This window comes from Doryrhamphus excisus, chromosome 23, assembly GCF_030265055.1.
Source record: "Doryrhamphus excisus isolate RoL2022-K1 chromosome 23, RoL_Dexc_1.0, whole genome shotgun sequence".
Taxonomy (NCBI): Eukaryota; Metazoa; Chordata; class Actinopteri; order Syngnathiformes; family Syngnathidae; genus Doryrhamphus; species Doryrhamphus excisus.
In genome coordinates this window covers 10,422,968-10,446,748 of record NC_080488.1, presented here as the reverse complement: position 1 = coordinate 10,446,748, position 23,781 = coordinate 10,422,968, and the positions used below count along the sequence as shown (strand labels likewise).

General features: G+C 41.2%; 1 protein-coding gene across 7 annotated transcripts in view; it reads right to left on the bottom strand.

The window, feature by feature from the left end:
* The window catches only part of ablim3 (actin binding LIM protein family, member 3), a 34,420-nt gene extending 11,638 nt beyond the window's left edge, over positions 1-22,782 (bottom strand). For 5 of the 7 annotated variants that reach the window (XM_058063617.1, XM_058063618.1, XM_058063619.1 and 2 more), the window contains exons 1-6: positions 21,934-22,781; positions 15,397-15,516; positions 6,700-6,883; positions 3,545-3,660; positions 1,633-1,759; positions 1,463-1,556 (exon numbers count right to left, since the gene is read on the bottom strand). In XM_058063617.1, the coding sequence (XP_057919600.1) occupies positions 1,463-1,556; positions 1,633-1,759; positions 3,545-3,660; positions 6,700-6,883; positions 15,397-15,516; positions 21,934-21,946 (654 nt within the window). In that variant the 5' untranslated portion in view covers positions 21,947-22,781. Of the gene's footprint in view, positions 1-1,462; positions 1,557-1,632; positions 1,760-3,544; positions 3,661-6,699; positions 6,884-15,396; positions 15,517-21,933 lie in introns of all 7 variants that reach the window. The other 2 variants (XM_058063620.1, XM_058063623.1) reach the window with 2 other exon arrangements.
* Positions 22,783-23,781: the final 999 nt, after the last annotated feature.

Genomic DNA, 23,781 nt, shown 5'->3' with positions numbered 1-23,781 from the left:
TTCCAAGCAGCAAAGAGCTTGGTGTTTGCGGCCATTTTATATTTGTAGTACAACTGCTGGAAGTCTCAGTCATGATGAACTCATAATGAGATGCATTAATAGGCGGCTTTAAGTTTATTATTGAACTGAGATGCTAAAGGAAGTGGTGAAACTAAAGTAGCGGAAGCTGCTCTCTCTTCGGTTTCTAGCTGTGTCTATCCTTTGGAGCCATCCATTAGACTAATAACCTTTGCCTCACTGCTACCGGGGACCCTGATTTACAAGATTTAAGATCAGCTTAGACAGAGTTTGAGCAAACCCTCATGATTAGTTGTCAGAAGTCTTCAAAGGTAGTGGCTTGAAATACATACAAAATACCCCTACAGAGGGAATTTTTAATAAACTTAGCTTCTAAGAAGTTATCACTACAGGTTAAAGTTACTTTATCGCACTTGCAGCAAAACTTGCAGTCAAAACGCCTAATACGTGCTATCTATGCTGCTCTTAGAAAATGCTTGGTAGAAAATGTAAAGAATGTATGTGTTGGGCAAATAAAAAAAGTGCAGTTTTCAATGAGCCACATCTTAAATGTCATCATCATGTTAAAGTTGTTCTATAGACGGCCATCATTCGGACATGTATGGAGCATTCCTGGAGTGAGACATACAGTAGATACATGTACGGTACAGAAAGAGTGGGAGTGGGAGACTCACAGAACAAGGCTGACATGTCTCTGTGTCTATAAATAACTCAAGAGAGGAACAAAGCACTTTACACCAACCGTTCTGATGAGCAAAGGAGCACAGGGACAAGAAGACACTGTGTGTGTGTGTGTGTGTGTGTGTGTGTGTTGAGTGCACGGACAACAAGACTGAGTGTGTGCGTGTGTGTGTTGTATCCCACTTCCAAAAGACTCTTCCAAGGTATTTAATCAGAATCTGTACTAATCTCTTTCATTAGTTCCAATCCGGGTCCTCTCATCATTTTCCATTAACTTCTTCTTGAAGTCGTTTTACTCTTCTCTGAAGACTACTTTTTGCGGCCATATTCTTATACTACTGCTACATATATGATATGAAACATGTTATTCATTTTTTATCCTTCTGCTGGACTTTGACAGGACAGAGGATCGAACCCACAACCTCCAGGTTGGGAGCCGACCACTCCACCACCTGATCCATGCCGCCCCGATGAAAAAGCGTGTATGTTAAACTACATTACAGCAACAGATGAATTTGTTTTGGTTCGGTTAAGCATGTCAAAATGTTTATCGCTCTCTCATCGTGAGTCACACACTCCCCAAGCACAGATGAGCTTAAACTGAGCTGAGGATGAAAAAGTGACTGCTCAATTGTGATAAGGCTGATTATGCTCAGTTAGCACAGTCAGCTCCCATTTGAGTATTTCTCAATTACTGCACAAATTTGCCCAGCTAAATCCCTGTTAGCGCTGATTGACTGAAGAAATGGTGCCGCATTCTCACCTCCAGAACCCTTCCGCTTATGTATCTGCTGCAAGTCTCGCACTTGACCCCATACTGGGCATGGTAGTCTGCCTCACAGTACGGAACTCCATCTCTGTAATATGATACATAAGAAAAACTTAGCAAGAGTTTGTGTTTCTTTCCGTTTCTATTGTTCCTTGCATGCTTACTTGCTGATGTACTCGCCGGTGAGGACCATGTTGCATGTTTGACATCTGAAGCAGCTGACATGCCACTGCTTCTCCAGCGCCAGCAGAGATTGGCCTTGCTTGATCTCTGCTCTACATCCGGCACAGTCTGGACAAAAAGAGCAAGAATTGGATGAGGTGGACATTTGGCAGAAGAACACAAAAGAAGACGTAATGGAGGAGCCAGAAGTAGTAACAGCATCTCGGTGAAGTGTAATTTGATTTCTTTGTGCAGTTTCATACTCCTGCAGCTAATCAATAGTTGTAATAATGCCGAGCTCAACTGACATTTTCTCATATTTCAAAACAGTCACGTGACATCACTGATTCTAACAGGTATACATCTCTCATTGTATTTCCTTCACCTGCAGTGAAGAGCAATTTGCATACAAGCACACTGTACATTCCAATTCCCGAGCTCAGCGGGTGTTATTGAGAACATCAGGAACGGGATGAGTTACATAACGAGGCCACAAATGATGCATGGCTCCCGAGTATCACAATGCAGAGAATAAATCACTTTGAATATGTCTTTAGGGTAATCTTATTAGATGTGATCTACTGGTCTTGGTAAAAGCATACAGTACACGCTATAGCAAAGGGATAGCCAAGGCAAACTGCTGCACATCCAATATGTCTGCTGTTGGCAAATATATTTGAACTGTCATTAGTGGCGATAACACTGGATCAATCCAGCCAAGATTTAACTCTGCTGTCTGAACCGACCCCCCTGAGTCATGATAGCTGCTGTTTTATGTTCATGATTAAGAACCCGATAAAGATAATCAAAATGTGCAGCAAGTCAAATTGCAGAATGAGACAATAAAATGTGTTCATGTCCTAATCTTATTATTGCTAATCGTTTAAATACTGTGCGGCTTGCAAGTCAGAGAGGAAGTGGCAGCTCTGTATTTTTGGTAAACTCATCACACAGGAACATAACACCTAAATATATGTAGGAAATATTCAATAAAAGAATACTGGTGACTGATTACTGTAAATATTTTAATGCCAATGTGACAATTGCACGTACAAACGCACAGAATACAAACATGATAAAGATAAAACTGTTGTGTGCGGACAACTACAAATCCTCTGTAACTCCCAGTTGGATACAATAATATGAATGGGGTTATATAATATATAATAAGCAAACACACTCCTACTACTACCACTTGCATTCTTACAAATCACTCTCATGTCACAGAAGCGCAGTGGAACAAACAGAGGATTCTATTTCAACTCCACACTGTCACACTCTCTGACAGCATGACACACATCTGGGGAGCCATTTGGATTTGGTTCTCATGAATGGATCAATCTGTGGACGGCAGTAACTTACTGCTGATCCGCAGTCACTGAGCGGGAGAATGTGCTTACACACCACAGTAAACAAACGATTCACTCGGAATGACGAGCGCTTTGCTGTGTGTTCAGATGCTTCTTTAGTTCCATCAAAGCGGTAGGAAACTACCTTATGTGTTCAAACGGCACACAATCTATCGACAGCTCATTCATCAATCAAATCAAGTGTCGGGATATAAGTGTGTGAAATTAGTATTTGATAATATTGACACATATCTGAGCTTGATATTGCAAAATATATATGCTTTCATACAACAGATCTTCGCCGTGCGTCCAACAAATGAAGTTGATGTCATGTTGCTGACATGACATTCATGTATCGATATCATCCTGCTCTTGACGTTCCATGCATGCTGACAGCGACAAACAAATGAGTGCGTTTGGGCGCCATCATTCTCACTGTGCAGATTGTTCTGACAGAAACTTGATTAGCTAAATGTGCTAAGTGGGCTAATGGACACATCAAATTAGAGGCTGTGTCTGGTGGCTCTCAGCAGAAGAGACAGAGTGAAGCAGATGCAGGACTTACGGCTGGGTCCATGGATTTTGATTGGTTCATTTGGCTTAACGAGGGAGTGAGAGCACTGCTGGCACACACAGTCCTTTCCACTGAATGTCACTCTGTCGCCGATGGGAAAGGGTTTACTGTGGAGGTGAAAACACAAACACAGGGTGAGTTAGAAAACTAGCACACGCCTGTAAGATCATCGCTTAGGTTTCTGAAACAGGAACAGGAAACTGGCAGGAGAATGACTGAATGTCAGGTAGTATTTTATAGCACTAACAAATATGACAATGAAAACACATTCTCACATATACTGTAAAGGCAATGCATTAATAGGAAGTTGAGTGACAACCTCAGGATGTGAGCCTAAACCTCATAAGCATGGCGAGAACATGCAAATTCCACCAACCTTCAATCGACTAAATATGAAGCCAACAAGCTCCTCAATCCAAGTCCGAACAAGACGCACGCTTTCCTCTGCTTCGCTAACGGACTGATTGATTTTCCCATGACTGAGAAGGATGTAAGAATGAATGGAGAGCTAAAAGGCTTAGAGAAGGCTGTTTAAAATGACATAGACAGCAATAATCCTTTTTATTCCGCCACCAGGGCCTGGAACCGGAGCCAAAGCCTAGAAGGAGTCACCAGCAGAGCTCGCAGTCAGCACACACTGTGCTTGTTCCGTACCCCGAGGCAGATGTGCTCTCTCTGCCTTGGTTTCAGTAGATGTGTTTGTCAGCCCCCGTTTCTGTTTGGTGCACCTGTCCCTGACTTACCTTGCCAAATGCTCCGAGCACACTAAGGATGGTTGAAATAACATATCCAGCAATAGCTGGTAGGCATGTCCCAGAAAGCAGGTCAACGAAATGTTCAGCTAATTTTTCTTTTACATTTGGCATATCATTTTCAATAATGAGTTTGAGTTGGGCTTATGGTACTTTTATAGTTCATGAAAAGCCTTTATCCTCCTTCTAAGGGAATAGTTTTAGGCGATAGTTTGTAAACCAAAAGATTTTGCAATTTATTATTATTTTTGTCCATAAAAGTGGAGCATTTCAAAAACTCTGGCCAGGGTGGAGACTTTCAAAAACTCCAGCTGCAGCTTATGTATGTGTGTGTGTGTGTGTGTGTGTGTGTGTGCGGTATGTAAAAGAAATATTCTCTGTGTCTGTTGGCCAGTTGAGACATGATCTGGAATACAGGCTTCTATCCATTTCTATTATTTAAAACAACATTCATAAATATTTAAAACTGAGATAAAGTATTTCAGAGCACAAATTATTTAAGGGAACTAAGTCCATGAAAACTGGTAAAGCACAGCGATAATGTTTTTAAAATTTCATTTCACCCTTCACATTACACATCATTCTACAGCAGGTGTCAAACGCATTTAAAAAGTCCCAAAGCCATTTCTAAAGCTTTGGGACTGTAGCCAACCACAGTGAGAGCCATTACGTACAAATGGTGAAAACACGGAACAGTGTCAAACCTTCCCATGAGTGACCGTCAATCAAAATGACCCCAGGATCGCAAAGACGGCACATCCAAGAGGTCACAAAAGGCCCCACAATATCTGGAACAAGGCCATGTAGGTTTGGATTTTTTCCTCTTTTTTTTCGTCATTGACTAAATTAGTTTGATGATGTGAAATATTTAAGTGTGACAAACATGAAAAAAAAAAAGAAATCGGGACGGGGCAAACACATTTTCACACCACTGTGTATATCATTTTCCAAACATATCAGACTTGAGCGACTTATTAGCGGTTGTGATGTTTGACCTTGTCCTTACCAGTGTTTTTTCTCTCAGGGAACTTTGCTTTGTCAGCAACACTTTAAAATTTCACACAGTTAACATGTTTAATGCATTGCTTAACGAGGCACTCAAGGGAGGCTATTTCTGGTCGTAGTTACATACGCTCTTTTGATCACTCCTAGTGAAAACATGAGAACAGCAACCTGCTCGGACTGTGTTAGAGTTGAAGCCATGATGAGTGAGTAACGTTGGGAGATGCAGAGAAGGACCGTGTGATGTGGATGATAAGGAGAGAGGAGATGGCCATTATAATATTAAAGGGGTAAAAACAGGGTGGGGTAAAAACAAGTTGTAATGTCAGTGATAAATTATCACTGAATCCACAATTTAAATATGCATCAAAATACATTTGTCCTTTTCCACTTTGCAGGTCCAATTTTGCGGTTTATAGCCTATAATCAGCAAGAAAAATGCATATTTAAGCACATTTTACATATTGCTTTGCTGACATTAAGCATTGTCACGCATAAAAATGGATAAATAAAAAAAAAATACAAATATAAGGCATTCAGTAGATACATTTAAAGATGTGAGATGTAGTATTCTAGACTGGTCACTTGGTGTCAGTGATGTTACTCTAGTGACCGGTGTATTGTGTAGTTTCATTACATTACATTGACGAGACAATAGTCAGTGGAAGAATATGCTAAAATATGACTATATGTTTTATTTATCTTTAATATGTTTTATTTTATGTGACTTTATATGTATATCGTGTAATACGAGTGTAAATGTGACTATGAGATGTTTTTTTTCATGTCTAGAGGGCTCTAATAATGTCAAAATCTGTATTTAGATGGCTGTAAACAGGTTTTTTTTACTCTATGAAAAGAACCCATGAATAAATAAGGAATCCTTATTATGGATCATGTCTACAGCCAATTAACCATGGGGATTATTGTATAAAAGTTTTTTTTCCCAAAGGGTAATGCTCGAACGGAACCATAAGCATCATTCAAAAGAAGTGATTAAGAAAAGGACAAGATGGCAAATGGATTCTTGCTGTCTCTTGGAGTTGAGTCCACCTACAGGTATTCTGACATGATTGCTCGACTGACCGTTGCTGAACACTTTGTGTCAATCCAGCTCTCTCGGTGTGGGAGGGAAGGGAAGTAAAAAGTGAACTAAAATAAGAGGGATGCTAACTCTGGTTCGTTCAAAAGGATCTCAACATGAACCGTGAAGGCCAGGAGAGAGATGGCCTACTTTGCTGAAGCAAACAGCGTGACACATTACAGTAAGTCAACTTTCTTATGGAAATGTTTCAACTCCACAATACAAATGTTGTTTGTCATCCCAACGATCGTTTATCATCCCATTCTCACATCTGTGATTGTGTGTGGGTGAGTGTGTTCACTGTGTACCTGCAGACACTGCAGACAAAGCACTTGGGGTGGTAAGTCCGTCCCAGAGCCGAGACCACCTCGCCTGTGATGAAGGTCTCACAACGGTCGCAACGTGTCCCGTACAGACGCTGGTAGTCTGCCGTGCAGATGTACTCGCCCTTCTTCTGGAAGAAACCTGACCTCGCCAGATCACAGTTACACACTGTGGAGAGAGAGGTGGAAGGATGTTGCTTGTGTTACTTATTTACAACCTTCTAAATATGTTTTTTAACATATTGGAGACCTGAAGATGGTCACTTTCAAACTGGTATTGCCCTGAAAATTACAATTGATAGTAAACGCAACACCTGTTATGTGTTGTACTGTCATTTATGCTCATACAGTAAGTTATATTCCTGTTATATGTGACCTCCTGCATGTTCCACTTTGGGAGTGACTATTTTCAAGCAGCTGAAGTGACTCACGAGGTTCTGTTCATGTCTCAGCCTTAAGGGCGTTGACATTGTTTCACAAAAATAATAGCAGAATGTAATGGCCTTTTGCTGCATTTGTTGTGTTGAAAGAAGGCAATGTTATTGATGCATGACTGTGTAACTTTTTCTTATGTTTATTTAAAGAAATATTATATATAGTAAATATTGTATATTGCCCAGAACTTGCAAGGCTTCATCAGTTCATGCTACATGATAGATCTGCTGGAAATGTGGAACACACACACAGACACACACAGTATGATGATTTTGTAAAAATGCATTTTCCCCCGAAAGCCAAATGTTTATTTATATATCTTTTTTTGTTTTGACATCTTTCTTTTAGAAGTATGTATTGTGAATAAGGCCTCTTTTTATCTCTTGTGCAGTGTGTGTGTGTTTGTCAATCAAATTTGCTATTGTGGCAATATAATGATTTAATCAGTGGAAAAGTCTTTTTCTGTGCGGGTATAATACAAGTTGGAGGCAAAACAACAGACCACAAGTTCCCATCATAGCCAAGATTGACAGGATGAAGATTGTATTGTGTGTGTGTGCGTTTATGTGTATGTCAGGTGGGTGTATTCTTGAAATTGTGTACTCTCAGGAGACGGTATGCTCTTCAAGCTTTTACCATGTAGCTGTAAGTAAATTCCAGTGGGTTTAACAGGATAGTTAAAAAGACCTTTTTGCAGAATTGCGGCCAAGTGTGGTAGATGGTGTCTGGTTTCTCCCAATTTCTGTGGTTAACCAACAAAAGGAGCTGACAGATGTTGTTAGTGTCTACTAGGGAAAAAAATGGCTACACGTGGCAATGATGGAGGTCACATGGGATGCAAATGAAATGCAGTCATGTTTTCGTCACACTACCGCAGGACAGCTGTAGCTACACATGTACTTTACCACCACCAGTCTGTGACTGAAGGGTGAATGAATAATAGGCTCACTTCATTGTGAAGCGAGCTATATGAAAAGCTATATAAAAGCCAAACGCGATCGAATTAAAGTATTTATGGGGTAAAGTTTGAATGTTTAAAAGCTGGTTTTACTCCAATTCATGCAATATTTTTTGTGCATGTAATCGAGTGTCCCGCTTCTGCTATGAAGTATCATTCCGTGTCACTACTACTGTCGTTAATGGAAAAAGAGCGGAAACATGAACATGAGGTGTTTACATGTGAGCCATGGGTCACACGTCTTGAGATCTACCAATAAATCTCAAGTGTTCAAGCGTTAATATGAATCCTAGGTCTACCAGTCTGTCTGACCCTGCTAGCTGATGCTTACACCAGCAGTGGTGGAATGTCTGCGTTGGCCACAAACAGCCCAGTAAAGGTTAGAGTTGCTGCTCCATAAAGCCACCAGTTTTCACTTGATGCTGAATGACACGATGCTTCCACACACACACGCAGCACAGGCATAAACCCTTCAAAGGGGCTCATTTAATCTCAAGTTGTTTATGAGAGGAGCGTATTGACTTAATGGTGTAATAAAAGATCAATGTGCCCTCACTTAGGAACAAAACAATCCCAGCAGCAGCAGAAGGTTGGAAACACATAAATCTCTGAAGCTCCGGCAGAGTGCATATGCAGAGGTAGGATGATGAAATGTGACAGTGTGTATGGTGAGATATGATGATGGATCTTTATTATCATGACAGGTCACTGGCACCCCGGCAAGGTGGCTGCAAAACTACACAGGAAGGGAGGGAAGTGGAAGAACGGGAATACAGCTCCTAAAAATGTGTGTGCGTCAACCACATTTTCTGAGCCACTGTCTTCAAAGTGTCCCCCACCACATTTGGATCCAGTCTAACTAAGGCTCCGACCAAAAACCTTAATCACAGGCTATCTGATACAGTCATTGAAACGGGAAACCGAAAAAAATAAATGCATCTTGAACTGCATGAAAGCTTTTTCATTCCCTTCTGCTTTGCAGTCTGTTAGCCAGACTGTCAAATGACTCGAATATGCACAAGTAGCCTAATGCGCTTCATTAGCATACGGACGCCTGACCAACTCGCAGCTGGCTGACTGGAAGGTCCGATTTGTTAATGACAACATTTGCGCCACAATGAATGATTGGCTGGGGCACTGCAAAGGACGTCCCCCATCCTCGGTTGCTATAGGAAACACAATCTTTCCACAGTTGCCCTAGAGACAGGTCCCCATCTAAATGATCTTGTGGTTGTTGTGCTGGTGGCAAATTCTGTGCTGGATGTGGATTGGTTTGATTATCATTATTACAATTAGGTGTTATACTACATGAAAAACACCAGGGTGAACATAACCAATATTTCCAAAGCTGGTGTTTTTATGATAAATTCTAAAGCGATGATTTGTGGATGGGATTAATCTTTTAGCTCACCAATGTCAAAGTTTTATAAAAAGTCATTAAAAAATAAATTCCTGATGTTTTGTGTGTGTGATTTTTAAGATAGCTTACATGTCATTGTGCATTAAATATGTCACTATATTGATGAACAGATGCAATATGAAGTCATTTGTGGTATGTATGAGGTGCTTTAAAATGCAGAGTTATAATGCAAGCTACTGTAATCATGTCTTTATATAAAGAAACGGATACTTAAAAACCAAAAAATCTTCTGCACAAAGAGCGCACAATGTGAAAAGCAATGCATTTTTCAGTATGGTATATTTCAATAATTCATATAGTTAATGGCTAATATAAGCGCATGGTCTGCATTATCCAAGGTTGTTGGGTATTTGTTTTTTTTTACTATGCAGGTTTTACAGTACATGCATGCATGACAAGGTTGGAAGTGCATGAACAAAAAAATCTCCATTCAATTCTCCAGTCTGAGTTTTTGAAAATTGTGCCAATTAAATGATGGCGTCCTGTCATTGTTTGATATTTTGAAAAGAAACACCCCAATTAAATGTCAATAAAATGTCAATGTCGATTGTACCGTTCTGCCAGGGAGTGCACACAAATGTTGGATTTTTGGAAAAAGCACATCTTGCAAAACTTTTCCACAGTCTTGAAGCAAAAGGTTCAGCTTTTTGTGTTTTCTTGCCAGAAGTGTGGGTGAAGTTGGGTCAGAACTCCAGAAAGTCCTTGCCCCTACAGAGCATGGATTAGGTTGGCTCACAGTAGAAAGGCTTTGGTTACAGCTGCACTACCAGCACCACATGGCATCAACATTCATTCACCCATGGAGCAACCGTGTATGCTCTGTTTCCTCGTCCTGTGAATGCCTGAAGACTTGCAGTCTCAATATTTATCAATACACACAGACTATTCATGAGAGAAATGTCTATTATTTTACTAAGCATAATCAGATTTCTCAACAATTGGCTCCCAAATGAAATGAACGAAGCAACACTTTAAGTACGTTAAAGGCTTGATTTAATTCTTTCTGCTCATTTTATGATCATTCCCTGAGTGGCATGCTAATGAAGCCAAGTAAATTTGTGTCTTTTTACTTCATGTTTCTATTTTTTGCCAGTGTAAGAACTTAACATTGAGAGATCACAAGCCTGGTGATTAGAGGTTAACACGAAGCCTGGTGTCTGCAGCTGTGGTCATTAGAACCACACTGATTAGACATCAACAGGGGGTCTGCATGATTGGGTATTTATCTCCCGCCAACAGATGCAATTAAAATTCCCATCTCAAGTTGGCCAAGGCTGGAACCCCAAAATAGTACTGACACATCCCTGTTTTTCTTGCCTTTTGTTTTTTTTTTTTATATATTTTTTTAAATTCAGCTTTTCAAAATCTTTGTGGGCCTGACCACGAGGCTTTCACTTTATCTCCATGAACACACGCCTCTCTCACTACTACTCATCATATTGTTGTGTCTCGCACTGTGCCTGTCCTCTAAGCTCATTATGCAGCTGTTCAGTGTTGCTCATGGTTTTTGCAGTATATTGATGTCACATTCCGCTGTAAAAAAAAAAAAAAAATGTCAGGGTATTTTAAGCAATAATAAGCATAAATGTTGCAGGACAGTTGATAACTAGCGGTCCTTCGTCATGACTGAGCTGCAAAATTCCAGTAAACAGAGACTTTTCTCAAGTTGTGCCAAATCACAGGTGGAAGAGAAAACCGCCAGACAGACGTTAGGAAAAAGCTGCAGCCGAGTGAGGAATAAGGCATTCAGCTCAATGTTGGTATGCTCAATTTAACAGGTAAATGACTATGTTTTACGGGTGGGAAATTGTAGTCACTGAAGATGGTTGATGGCGGCGTCAAGGTGGTGGAGGAAGTTATTTGATATGCAAAAAAAGCCTGAAGCTGCAGCCCTAACTCCTTGCCTTATAATTTGTCAGTAAGCAGATGCTCCTAACGTGCTGGTTTAGAGTAAACAGTGAGACATGCATAAATCAGCCTGTGCTAAATCCAAGAGTCAGTGTTTAAAAAAAAGGTTCTTCACTCAATTTCTATACCAGTTGTCCTCACGACGGTCACGGGTGAGCTGGAGCCTACCCCATCTGACTTCAGGTGAGAGCTGGCCCTGGAATAGTCGTAAAACGATAGCAAACAAACAAACAAGGAGAAGGCTGACGGTTTAAATTATACCAGAGAACGATTATGCATGAATAACTTTCATTTGGCTCGCATTTGCCACTTGGCAGTAGTTTTTGGATAAAGACAGATGGCTGCCCAGCAGAGTCTCTTCAAAGCAGCCTGCCATGTGTGAACTTTCAACCTTGGTCAAATGGGAAATATTAGGCATGGATGGGAATGCCGATACAAAAAGATAGAAGTAAATTGCGAGGGATTAGTAGACTTGGTGAGGTCATATCTGATTACAGAGGGGAAAAAAAAGCTGTGACACAGCAGGATTTGTTCCTAAGCTCCACCTGGCTGGGACGTACACACTCCCAGTTTAACACACACAAACCCATTTCATGACAATAAGCAAGGTGTGAGTGTGAAAAGCCTCCAATACTTGGAGCCTTGACACAAGAAATGCAGAGAAATAATCTCTATCATGTACCCAGCATCCTGGAGAGCCGTCGGGGAGAAGTCCCGTTGCCTCCTGCATTCGCTTCTCTCCCTAGCAACCAGGCATTGGCGTGGTGATTGGACTAGCGTACCAGCGGTTGCTATAGCTACAGGAAGCTACCCTTCCATGTAACCCCCCGGTTTGTTTTTGTCTGAGAAATGTGTCTCGCAGTTTTTCTTTTTTTATTCATCACCTCTTTTCTCTTTTTGGCAGCTCCATATTTATTTTGTGTTCAGATGGAGGATGTTATAAATGCAGTGGTTGAGAGACTGGGTTAATGGTGTCTTAAGGGAGGGCTTGCTGACTAAAACGTGTCTGCAAAGAACTCCAAAAATGATGCGGTTGGAACAGCATAGGAGTCCTACCAGACAGAAGCACAGCCGTCAAGTATTTAATAAAATCTGCTTTTTCCTCAATTAAAAATGGCTTCTTCCTAAACAATACCTTCCTTGTGGAAAGGAGTTTCTAGTCCGTCTATAAACGGGAATGTTTGCTTTTATTCACATAATGAATTGCTTGCATGGTTAATACATATTAGAATTTGAACTACTACAATTTGGTTGCTTATGTCTCCCTTGAAAGCGAAGAGTGATTTGTACAAAACAGGGATCATCATCATTGTCACTGACGCCAAAATGAACCTGTGAGCCAGTCTGACAGTAATTCAACACCGCATCATCTCCTAAACCTGCCACAACAGTGGGAGGTTCCAGGAGAGTCACAAAACACACAAACGTCTTTTGTGTGGTGATCTGATCTGACTAGTGATCTGTTCCATCTGCATGTTATAATCAAGCATAAGATAGTGAAAAGAAAGTGAAACATATGCAGAGTACAGTAGATCCCCTTTTCACAGGGTTACGTCAAAGATTGATTTTTTTGCACATTTAAAGAATAAAATGTCTAGGTACTCACCACTAATGAATGATCATGTACATATGATGACCACTAAACACATGGAATTGGCGTCCAACTCAGCCAGGCACAGCACCACATCTATGATGCGTTCGAGGACCGCAGAACAAAGTGTGAAATCTTAACGCTTCACTAAAAAACATTTTACATACAAATATAGCGAAAGAATGAGGGAGGACAAAGAAACTTGAAATATCTGACATAGTTTTACTGTTACAGGTCAATAATCCTGTTGTGATTCTCGCTGGGAAAAAAAAATCTAATGTTAAAACACACGTATTCCCAGTTCATAAACACATCCGACACAGGTGGCAATTATCTGCTGACAGAGGATTGTCACCCTGGTGGTATGGCATTAGCCATTAGTCTCCACACACACAGCATGCCAATGTCATCCTGTCCCGTGATGAGAAATTGATTTCATGCTTGAGTGGCAGTCTGTAGGAAAGCAAGAGCGAAAGCCCCAAAAAAGAAACAATGGGAGAGGATGGAGGCAAAAGCAAGTTAGCCAAGGAAACAAAATGTAACCTTAAAATGATGCGTGGTTATTTGTCATCTTTAGCTACACTACAAACCAAACAAAACCAGACAACAGCACCGGCAGCACAGCATGGAGCCTTGATGGAGTTTATAAAGTTCAAAAGAACACGCAGCACATTTGTCTGTGAGGGGGAGTCAGACGACGGAACAATAAAAGCTGTGGAAAACTGCTGGCTGTGCAGGGGCCCACATTGGAGAGCATATTATAGCCAGGGATGTGGAATAGTCTGGCCACACAATAATGGGGAGAGCTATCTGGAACATGAGAAGCCTGTTATTATTGTAAAGCTGCTTTCAATGAAATGACTGGAAGTATGGCGTAGAAGAGGAGTGGAACATATACATATAAAACGACCTGATATTAGAACAAAGTTGTGATCCAATGTTTAGATCACAACCCCCATCCCCCTCTCTTCTCTGCTATCTTCCTGTGTTCACCACCCTTTTTCTCTGGGGCATGGAATAGTGCTGTGCCATTGGTTAATAGCATCATAGAGATGCTGAGAATATCCACCAACCAGGGCGCGGGTACCCCATCACACCGTTACCACAGCAACCTTTAACAACCACAGTGAGGGTGCATGTGTGTTCAAATGCACACAACAAGCATTATTTGTGCGTGTTGAGGGGAACGTGTCTCCAATGAGTAGCCGCCACTGTGTTAATCTAGAGTAGGATGACATCATACTGTTGTGCAAGACCAACTACAAAGTCACAAACTGCAGCTCACCTTCATTACTTAAACATAAACTATGAAATGATATAACAGGATGCTGTCTGTTTGCTACACCGCCTAAAGATTTAGGAGCAAAATCCCGAAGACAGAAAAGTGTCTTTGTGGCGGTGTAGAGTGTTCAGGCAAACATCCAATTAACTAGGTTATTACTTAATATCACAAGGGAAAGCAATTAGTACTATGTATATTACAACTCCTCGGTCCTAGTGGAGAAAAAAAGTATTGGATGCTTTGAAATGATGCTACACCATGTAGCATCATCACCTTATGTGCAAGGACTTTATCTTTCAAAGTCATGTTTTCATGTTATTATTATAATGCATTTTTGTTGTTGATAATACAGTGATTTATTTTCCTTCTACCTCATGCTATTATTGGATGAATGAAACAATACTGATTGTGTTTTGCTGGATAAGGTAACAGAATGGCTTATCTTTTTAAACATGACACTGATTTATGGCACTCCTACAAAAGTATGTGCTACCCTGGAAAAGAACTTGTGACAGTCAAGTGTGAGTGTATGAGCAAATTAGAAATCAAAGAACCAAGAAACACAATTTGTCACGGTGCTCTGCAGCCTGGAGCGTGTATGCTTAGTAACAGTTGTACTTCTGAAACAAAGAGTTACTTTTCACTCATGTGCAAGTGATGTTGTATTAAGTATAGACTACTGCTGGAAATTGCAGAGAATCTCCAAATGCAATTTAATGGTGATTTCTGCAACAGCGGTATCACAGTACAATGCAGTAGTCAATACAATATAATAATCACTCCATTGTGGTTAATTGATTGCAGACCCGAGCGCGGTAAGTGAATATCCGTGAAGTAGTATTCCTTAATTACAAAAGCAAGCAAGCTACCTTAGCAGGAGTCGAAGTCCCCTGCAAAGGAACTCTGATCTGCTCCAATCCTCACCGTGGGCTATTAGTAGCACTCAGCATGGAGACTAAGATGGATTAGCAGGAGGATCCACTATTCTTAGCAGTCAATGCAGGTTGTTTGTCGAAAGTGTAAGAATGTGATGTAGTTTGTGTTTCCTCATTGCTGTCAGGTGTTATGAAAGAAATTTGAAGTCTTACCTGTGCAGGTGAAACACTTGACATGAAAGTGGGTATCTTGAACTCGAACCACCTCTCCTTTGCATACTTCCCGACATCGTTGACATCGGATTGGCCCGCCTGTACATCCCCGTTGATACTCTGTATTGGCAAACAAAAGTACACAAAGCAGTGTCTTTGTCATTGTACAAACAAGGCTCAAATACTGTTATACTGTACTTCTCCCACGTGTATATCTGTCAATTCACAGACTCCAAAATCCCAAGCATTTCACACAATAAGATGAACGTTCTAAAAGTGCGAGTTCTGACACCTCGGTAGCTCTCTCCTCAATGTAAAATACCCCATAAGTCACAATTGCAGCATCATGTGGAGTAGATCTATCCTAATTCCAGTGTTTCCCATACAATAATGTATTTGTGGCTGCCCGTCACAATTACATTTGGACCGCCACAGATAGATTTATTGCTACCTCATCACCCTTGCTCATAAACACACTATGATGAGACTGTGTGCGTAGCTTGTCATTGCAACTCCATACAGTAGACGGCATCTTAACTCTATACCCTTATACCAACATCAACATTTCTTCATGAAATTAAACAAAATCCCAGCTACCATAATAGTAAGCCTGTGGTTGACTACCTGAAGTCATGCTTGGTAATTCTGCCCTTTATCTTCCTCAAGGAGCATTGGAGTGGTGCTACAGTGTTGGAGAGGTATAATGGTGGGATAAGCAGCTAGCATTGCTCTCTACCAGAATAGCTGACTGAAGGACTTTGCTGCTTCAGTGGCGGTAGCACATGGCACGGGGCTAGCGTGCTCTATAGCTACTGATTCCATTTCACTGGAGGAATCTCAAAGGACTTGCAGTACTTAAAATGTCTAAGAGCTTTGCACACCTCATATCCTGAGTGCAGTGAGGTTTGTGTGTCACAGTCCTGATATATGTACATCCGTGGACTGAAGACAGAATGTATGCATACAGTGACTCCACAGTTTCCTTTCAAATCAGGAGAGTGGGCATTAGAAATATGCAAGTATGATTAATTCCAATGCCGGGCTCCCACACTCAAGTCACTGTTAATTCATTGTTTGCCTCACAATGCTGGTGGCACCACTGGAATTTGTTACCCCATCTGATAAGTGTTTCGCTACTGGACTGAGTAATGACACAAGTGAGAAAGTATGCTTGTTTTTTATCATAAACCAAAAAGCCATAATGGGAACTAAGCCTGTGCCAAATCCTACTGAATACACACAGGCTATTTATTTACAATGGTGACCTTCTGAAATGGTGCCAAAACAAACTGGCAAGTCTGGAATATTGTCTGCTTTCACAGTCCAGACAGGAAACCTTTGCGGATCCTATTTCTGTTCTCTCAATTTAATTAAATAAATTTAATTCTACAATATGCATGACAAATTGCTGCACCTAAGCAGGCAATCCACACACACACACACACACACACACAATCGCCTCAGGAGCTTAAGAATTACGCAACAATATCTAATTGTGTGAGTGGGCACATTGCCATTCAACCCAGCCAAGTTATTTCTGTCTAGAACCATTAGAGAGCTTGAGACCAGCCGTACGTCCTTTCCCATATAGAGATGGCGAGTCATTCTAATAAGGATAGCCGCCTAGCAACAGGTGTAATCCCAGACTAAATCACCGACGAGTGCCAGGGGGAGAATCCAGCCTCCAGCTGACAGGTGATAAGAACAGGGCCAGGGTCAGTGAGGCAGACAGCATCCCCAGGGACCAGCTGCTACTATTTCTGCCTCTGACCTGACAGCCACGACGAGGAGCACGCCTGGAGCACGGTCGCAGGGGATGCTTGGATAGTGGTGCTGATGAGGAATGAAGAGATAACAATCACAGAACAAAAACAATGAGAACTTGTGGGATTAACTGAATGAAAAATATGTATAACTTCTCCAATATGGACCGTGCTTTGTGAAATGGGGTGCAGTCTTGTTCCCCAAATGTTCCACAGAGTTGTAGTCTGCCTTTCACCCAGGGTTAGGGCTCGGCCTCCACCCCCAGAAAGTGGATGAATGGTTGGATGCTACGAAGCCAATGACCCAGGGTTCGCTACCATCTACTGAAAAAAGTGCCCCCTTGTGAAATTTGAGGCCTGGTTTCTAAGTCAACAATCTTGTAAATAAAGTATACAATTTATCACGTTTTAATTAACATTCCTCGGGGATATTGGTACAAACATAAATCATCGCAGTGAATAAAGTCATCACTCCTTTCGAATTAATCATAGTCTCGGTTAGGACTGCAAAAAACGTGAATCACGACTTGCTCGCTTGCATTGAGATCACAATTCCCCGGGCCAATGTGCTCATTTTTTACAGTAGGTGTAAAGATACACCAAGTATGAAGATATATTGAAAATGACTGCAGGATCTGGCATCTCAAAAAAAGGGCCGCAAAATAAATTGTTAGATTAGTTGAAATCCTGTGGTTTGGGAGATGAATGTTATAAAGAATACATTCATTAGAAATACACAAAATTGTAAAACAGATGTAATGTTATTGAAAAAAAAATCAAAATGTGGCAAATTTTGGCACAAATTTTTGAAAAAGCTCATGAAATCATGGCTGCTCATCGTAAAAAAAAATTAGCAAAATGTCACAAAAAACACAGTTTCTTCAGCATCTCTATGCAAAAACCCTATCACTTTCAGATCATTAAAGAAGTCAGTTAAAGAATAGTAAATAAATCCACTCACGCCTGGTAATTTCTTTGACACAAAATATATCTTAATTAACCAAAATGCAATCTGACTTCCACGTGACTTTACAGTCAAGTTTGCAAATGTGTGGTGTATGTAAATGTACACAAGCCATGGTCTGCAGCAGCAAAATGATCAGAACTCTGCCCTCCAGCCTTACCCCACCCTTCTTTTCATCATCCTTGAACTCAGCCAAGACCTCGGAGAGGAGCATTCATCAAAGCTACAAGAGTCCACTCAGTGGTCCGACTAACATTCTGCTACAGTGAGACGGGAGAGCAAAGGGTCGCACCTACACTGACAGTGTGAATGATCACTCAATCCTACCGGAGGCCAAGGTCATGGAGAAAAGGGGAGACGTAATACAATTGTTTATCTCTCCCACTGATTGTTATTCCACTTAAGAGGTATACTCTTCTCCTCTCCATGTCGAACATAATCGGGGTTTAGTGTAATTTGGTAACTGTGAGCATAGATATATGAATATATGGTGTGATATGTTTGTCCAAGATTACAAAAAAATATTAATAACTTCAACTACTCCACAAAATACACACATAAAAACTAAAACTGCATTTTGCGGTATCAGTGTCTTCATAGTTGTCTGCTGGTTTTAGACATAATCAAGCTGCCCGGCACGTGATGGATGGTGTTTACCTCAAGTTTGGACTGTTCAACATGCAAGAAAAAAAGAGTGGGAATCGTATACGGTCCTCGCCATCACTCTGAACCCCCTTCTAGTACATCTTGATATTGACACCATTCTAAAAAAAGCTGCTTTGCGAGTACAACTATATAACGTTCACCATCTTAGATTACCATTTTGAAATGCCTTGCACTGACATGTTATGTTTCAGTGACTTGGAGTTAGTTCTTCCATCTGCGGTCCCTAAATTGCCATTCATATTGACATGAGCAATGATCACTCGCGCAGATGTTCAGTGTCCCACTACACCAGGAAATAATACAGACAAGGAACTTCTTTGTCATCAACGGAAACAAGTTCAAGTTCTGGGTAGCATTTTTTACCCCAGAAAAGATGGAAATGTTGGCAAAGTGGTACGTGCCAATGTTGCACTTTGTGGTATTGAGGTCATGTGCGGCGTATATGCTGTTCTTTTGGTTTACACAGGAGGTATGAAGAAGATCAGCCATGAGCAAAATGGGGTGAACACAAGGTGAGCCAAAGCATCTGGTGCCATTATCTTGGTCATCCTGCTGGAGTACTACGCATATGTAAGTCTTTTAATATTGTTGTGGTTACATTTAGTTTGTCCTGTTGAACATGGACATATGGACATATTCACAACAGTAATAACATTCACTAATATTGAGTTGTGATGAGTATGATAGCCACCTTGTGGAAATGTCACTCACTTTTTGTCCCCCACAATGTTATTTTCCTCTCCTACAGCATCCATAGCAGTTACATTATGTAGTTATGGTAATTACATTATAATGCTACTACCTACTACCCACCCTACCACCACCACCACAAATACGAGATTGCAGTCTGTGGGAAACCCTGCAGGGTATTGATTAACATGTGCTTTATCCCACTCCGTTTCATTCTAACCTTTAAAACATTTATGTGTTTTGCTTATGCGGGTAAGAGAAATTAAAGTCCTATTCCGTGACATTTATAGACGGTACTGGTCTGTCCAGCAAACACAAAAAAAGTCAGACTGGACACATAAAGACCCAGTTGACCATGAGAGGCCCTGGTACATAGTCAGTGTTGTGTGTAATTATACTGTGTGAGGATGGCCTCTGGGCTATCACATCCAATGCAGTGGAAAACATCGCACACGCTTCAGCTTACCAGGCCCATTCATGTCCGAGCCAGAAGAGTGCCTGGGGCAAGAAGGGAACACATGTTTGACTGACTGACTGACTGACTGACTGACTGGATCTAAGCTCCGTGGTGTTTCATGCCAACAGACACATGTTCACTAAGCATGTTCCACCACCATCTGCCTTCTGTTACGACGCAGACACACACACACACCTCGAGCGTTCAGGCCAGACGCAAACCCCATGTTGACGTGTTTTTGACATGTGTTTGAGAGCATTCTTCTTTTTTCAATCACAAGAGCCTGTGACAGCCCACCGCATGCGGAATACCATGCACCTTTCACTGTCACAAAGAAACTAGGAACCTTCAGAAGACAATTCAATGTTTCAATTGTGGAAACCACATTCTGTATTTAGGATGATGCTTTCAATAATCATTTCAATAAATTTCAAAATGTTCTGAACATCTTTTGCAAACAACAAAAAAGAAGCTACATCCACAAAGTCCTCCGCTACGGCACAATTGCTCATTGTCATTCTGCTTAATGTAGCTCTGAAACATGAGTTATTCATACCTACGGACAATTTAGAGTCTCCGATTAGCCTATAACGTGCATGTTTTGGACTGTGGGAGGAAACTGGAGTACCTGCAGAAAGAGTCGAGTTAAGAGTTGAACCCAGAGCGTCTGAGCTAAGAGTCACTAACCACTATTAACCACACTGCCACTGTTGTTTCATCTTAAACCTTTTCAGTACACTACAGCAATGTAGGACTCCCCAGGATCTGTTGAACAATGAATCCAAAGACAACACCCTTAGGGAAAATGTATAAAAAAAGTCAACAGTATAGCAGATTGGGCGAGCTTGTGATGATTAAGTACTTCTGGTTGAAATGGATCCACAGTAAAGTCTATACTGGTGTACTGTACCCTGTAATTCTTGAACTGTGGGATAGCTGCTCATACCTTTTCCAGTCCCAAACTCTAAAAAATACCATGAAACATTGCATGGGAACTTGAGGTCAGGCGAGGTGGCACCAAGAGAGATGAATAATGTACTGTACATCCTGACAATGACAGACTTGTGTATGACTGATGCAGTAATACTATGTTTATGTGATATGAACACTGGGTGTTCTTAAATCACTGCAACTGAGGGAGATATATTTTTAGGTCTTTCCCTGACAAATCGGTCTTCCTCGTGGATCAACAAGGGATAATTTGTACAAAAGGCACAACAACATTCACATGCACAGAGCTTGAACCGCCAGCCCTGCGGGGGAAAGCCCTGATTCAGCTGACAGGGGATCAGGGTCGGAGTCAGCTGATACAAGGTCAGCTTAGCATCACGGCAGCCTTCGGGTTAGTCTAAGATAAGTACGACAGCAGCCTCCGGGTGTCTTCGTCATGCTCTGCATCACATTCACATAAAGTCCACAAGACCAGAAGCGGTCTGCCTGGAAAACCTGCAGTGCTGTCTGTTCCTCCAATGACCATGTTGGAGAAGTGACAGGTGGACTTTTATGTAGTGGCAACAGCTGAAAGTCGGTGGGGGTTCAATATGCGTGAAAGTGCTCATTTGGAAATATACAAGTCTATATAATCACATATTGAAGCTGCGTGAGTGAATGAGAGCCACTTGTTATGGGAATCGTGACATGCTGGGTGTGAATGGTGACTAGAATGAGGAAAAACAGAAATGAGGGTTGGAAAGGCAACAACTGTGACGTGGATGAAGAATCCAAAAAAAGATCTAGTGTGGCTGAACTCTGAACAAATGTGGCTGACCTCTTCCAGTTTTATCATGGATGCATGGGCCAATATAATAGAAACACCAAAGTGCAATGCAATGATGGTACCTGAACGCAACTTTGAATAGAATTGTGAATTGTGAGCACAATAAAGCCGGAATGAAAGGCAACGCTGTTGTATTGGATTACAAGAGACTGTTCAGGTGTAACTCATGATTTCCTAGTCCACTATTGTCCTACAGCTCACCTACACGGATCGAACTTACCACTGGAACTCATGATGTGTTCTTCTCCAAAACAGGGCAGTTTCGTCGAAAAAGAATCCCATACAGTATGCGCCAACGTCACTCAGAATAGTGTATCCATATTGTGTCATTAAGAGTGAATATCCGGTGAAGGCAAATGATGCTCCTCACTCTTCGCAACGCTGCTTCCAGTCCATTTCTTACAACACGGGGAAAACAATGCAAACAAAAATTGAAAAAAAACACACAAATTAATATAGTGGTCCTGTTTTTCCTGTATGTGTGTTTTTTCCAGAGGAGAAATTGGGATTAGTTATAACACAAAGCAGCTCAGGCGATACCACCTTCACATTCTCTCTACCGGCTCTCCCTGACAGTGTGCGCGCCCCTCGAGCGCCTTCACATAGTCACAGCCAGCCGTTTCCGGTACGCCTTTTCAAAATAAATTAAACGCCTCGCTGGTTCTGCCTTAAAAATGATGAGCAACTGAATCAAGTGTCCGTACAACTTAAATAACAAACTCTACAAATATACAAAGGGTACTTAACAAGTTGTGCGAAAATTCTCATAATTAACTTGAGCCTGTAATGCTTAATTTGAAGAAGTCTTTCATCCCATTGCAAATTGTCACTTGCCAATTTACTCACTTATGAATTATTGTAATTAAACAAGCAGGCATTCACATGAGTAATTTACACGAAAAACGCAGTTAAAATGTCAAAATCAGAATAAAACTATTAATAGTTTTAATCTGATTGACATTTTACTGTATGACAAGCGTCTGTGAAATAACAAGTTCAGTGATGTAATCCAATCATTATTGTGCAAGGCGTGGTGCTTTCGTTTTTTGTCTCACAGTTCCAGTCTGTGTGAGACTTTAATGTTTTTATTGTGAAAGCTTCTCTGTTCCAAAGTAGCTGTCATTGCTTGCCGCACCTGTCTTAATCTCTTGGGGGAGGCGACGTCACTGCTGGCGGCTTCACAGCTCCCAAGTGACACTACGTCATTCTGCAAAAAACAATTAAATAAAAAATAAAGTCATTTTCCCCCTTATTTAATACTTGAGAATGACATAAATATCTGTACATGGGATTAAACCGTGCGTCGATTTGAAGCACAGTTGAAGACTGTAAACTGCAAAAATGTATTTTGGGACAATTTATTGTGGCCAAAAGTGCTATAACAGCGCGCTCTGCTGGACAACTCTCATAATGCATTCATTCGTTAACTATGCTGGTTTTCCTCTCGAGGGTTGAAGGGGGGGTGCTGGAGTCTATCCCGGCTCACTTTGGGCGACAGCCAATCACAGGGCACATTCACACTCACACTCCTGTACAGCAATTGAGTTAATTGGATTAATTAGTGAAGAGGCCAGGTTAATTTGAGTGAGACATGCTTCATTGTGTGTGATTGTTGGCGTAATTACCTTGACTGGTTTGTGTACTTCTGGTGTGGTTTCACTATATGTCTTTAAGAAGGGGTAGAAGGGTGACTTTTATGGTGGTTCAGTTTTGATAAACTTAATATGTAAATATTTTTTTGATTTACCTAACCCCTAATTCCTTAAAATGGACTAATATTCTGCTATTTTATGTCAGTCATGGGCCATTGGATTTGTCAACAGCCCCTTATGTGTGTATGTGCTGTTTTCATTCACTTATCCTCCAACTATGTCCTGAGGAAGCCCTGCTTGTGAAGCTCAAAAGGAAGCAGGACAATGAGTCGACGGGATGTGAGCGGCGGCAGGGCACTCTCCTCTGCCGCCACACACAGTGTCCTCTGCGGCCGATTTGTTCCCAAATTTACTACTGCATGCATGGCTTTAGGTTGTTCGGTCGTTCCTTTAAAAAACTACTTTATAGCTTTAGA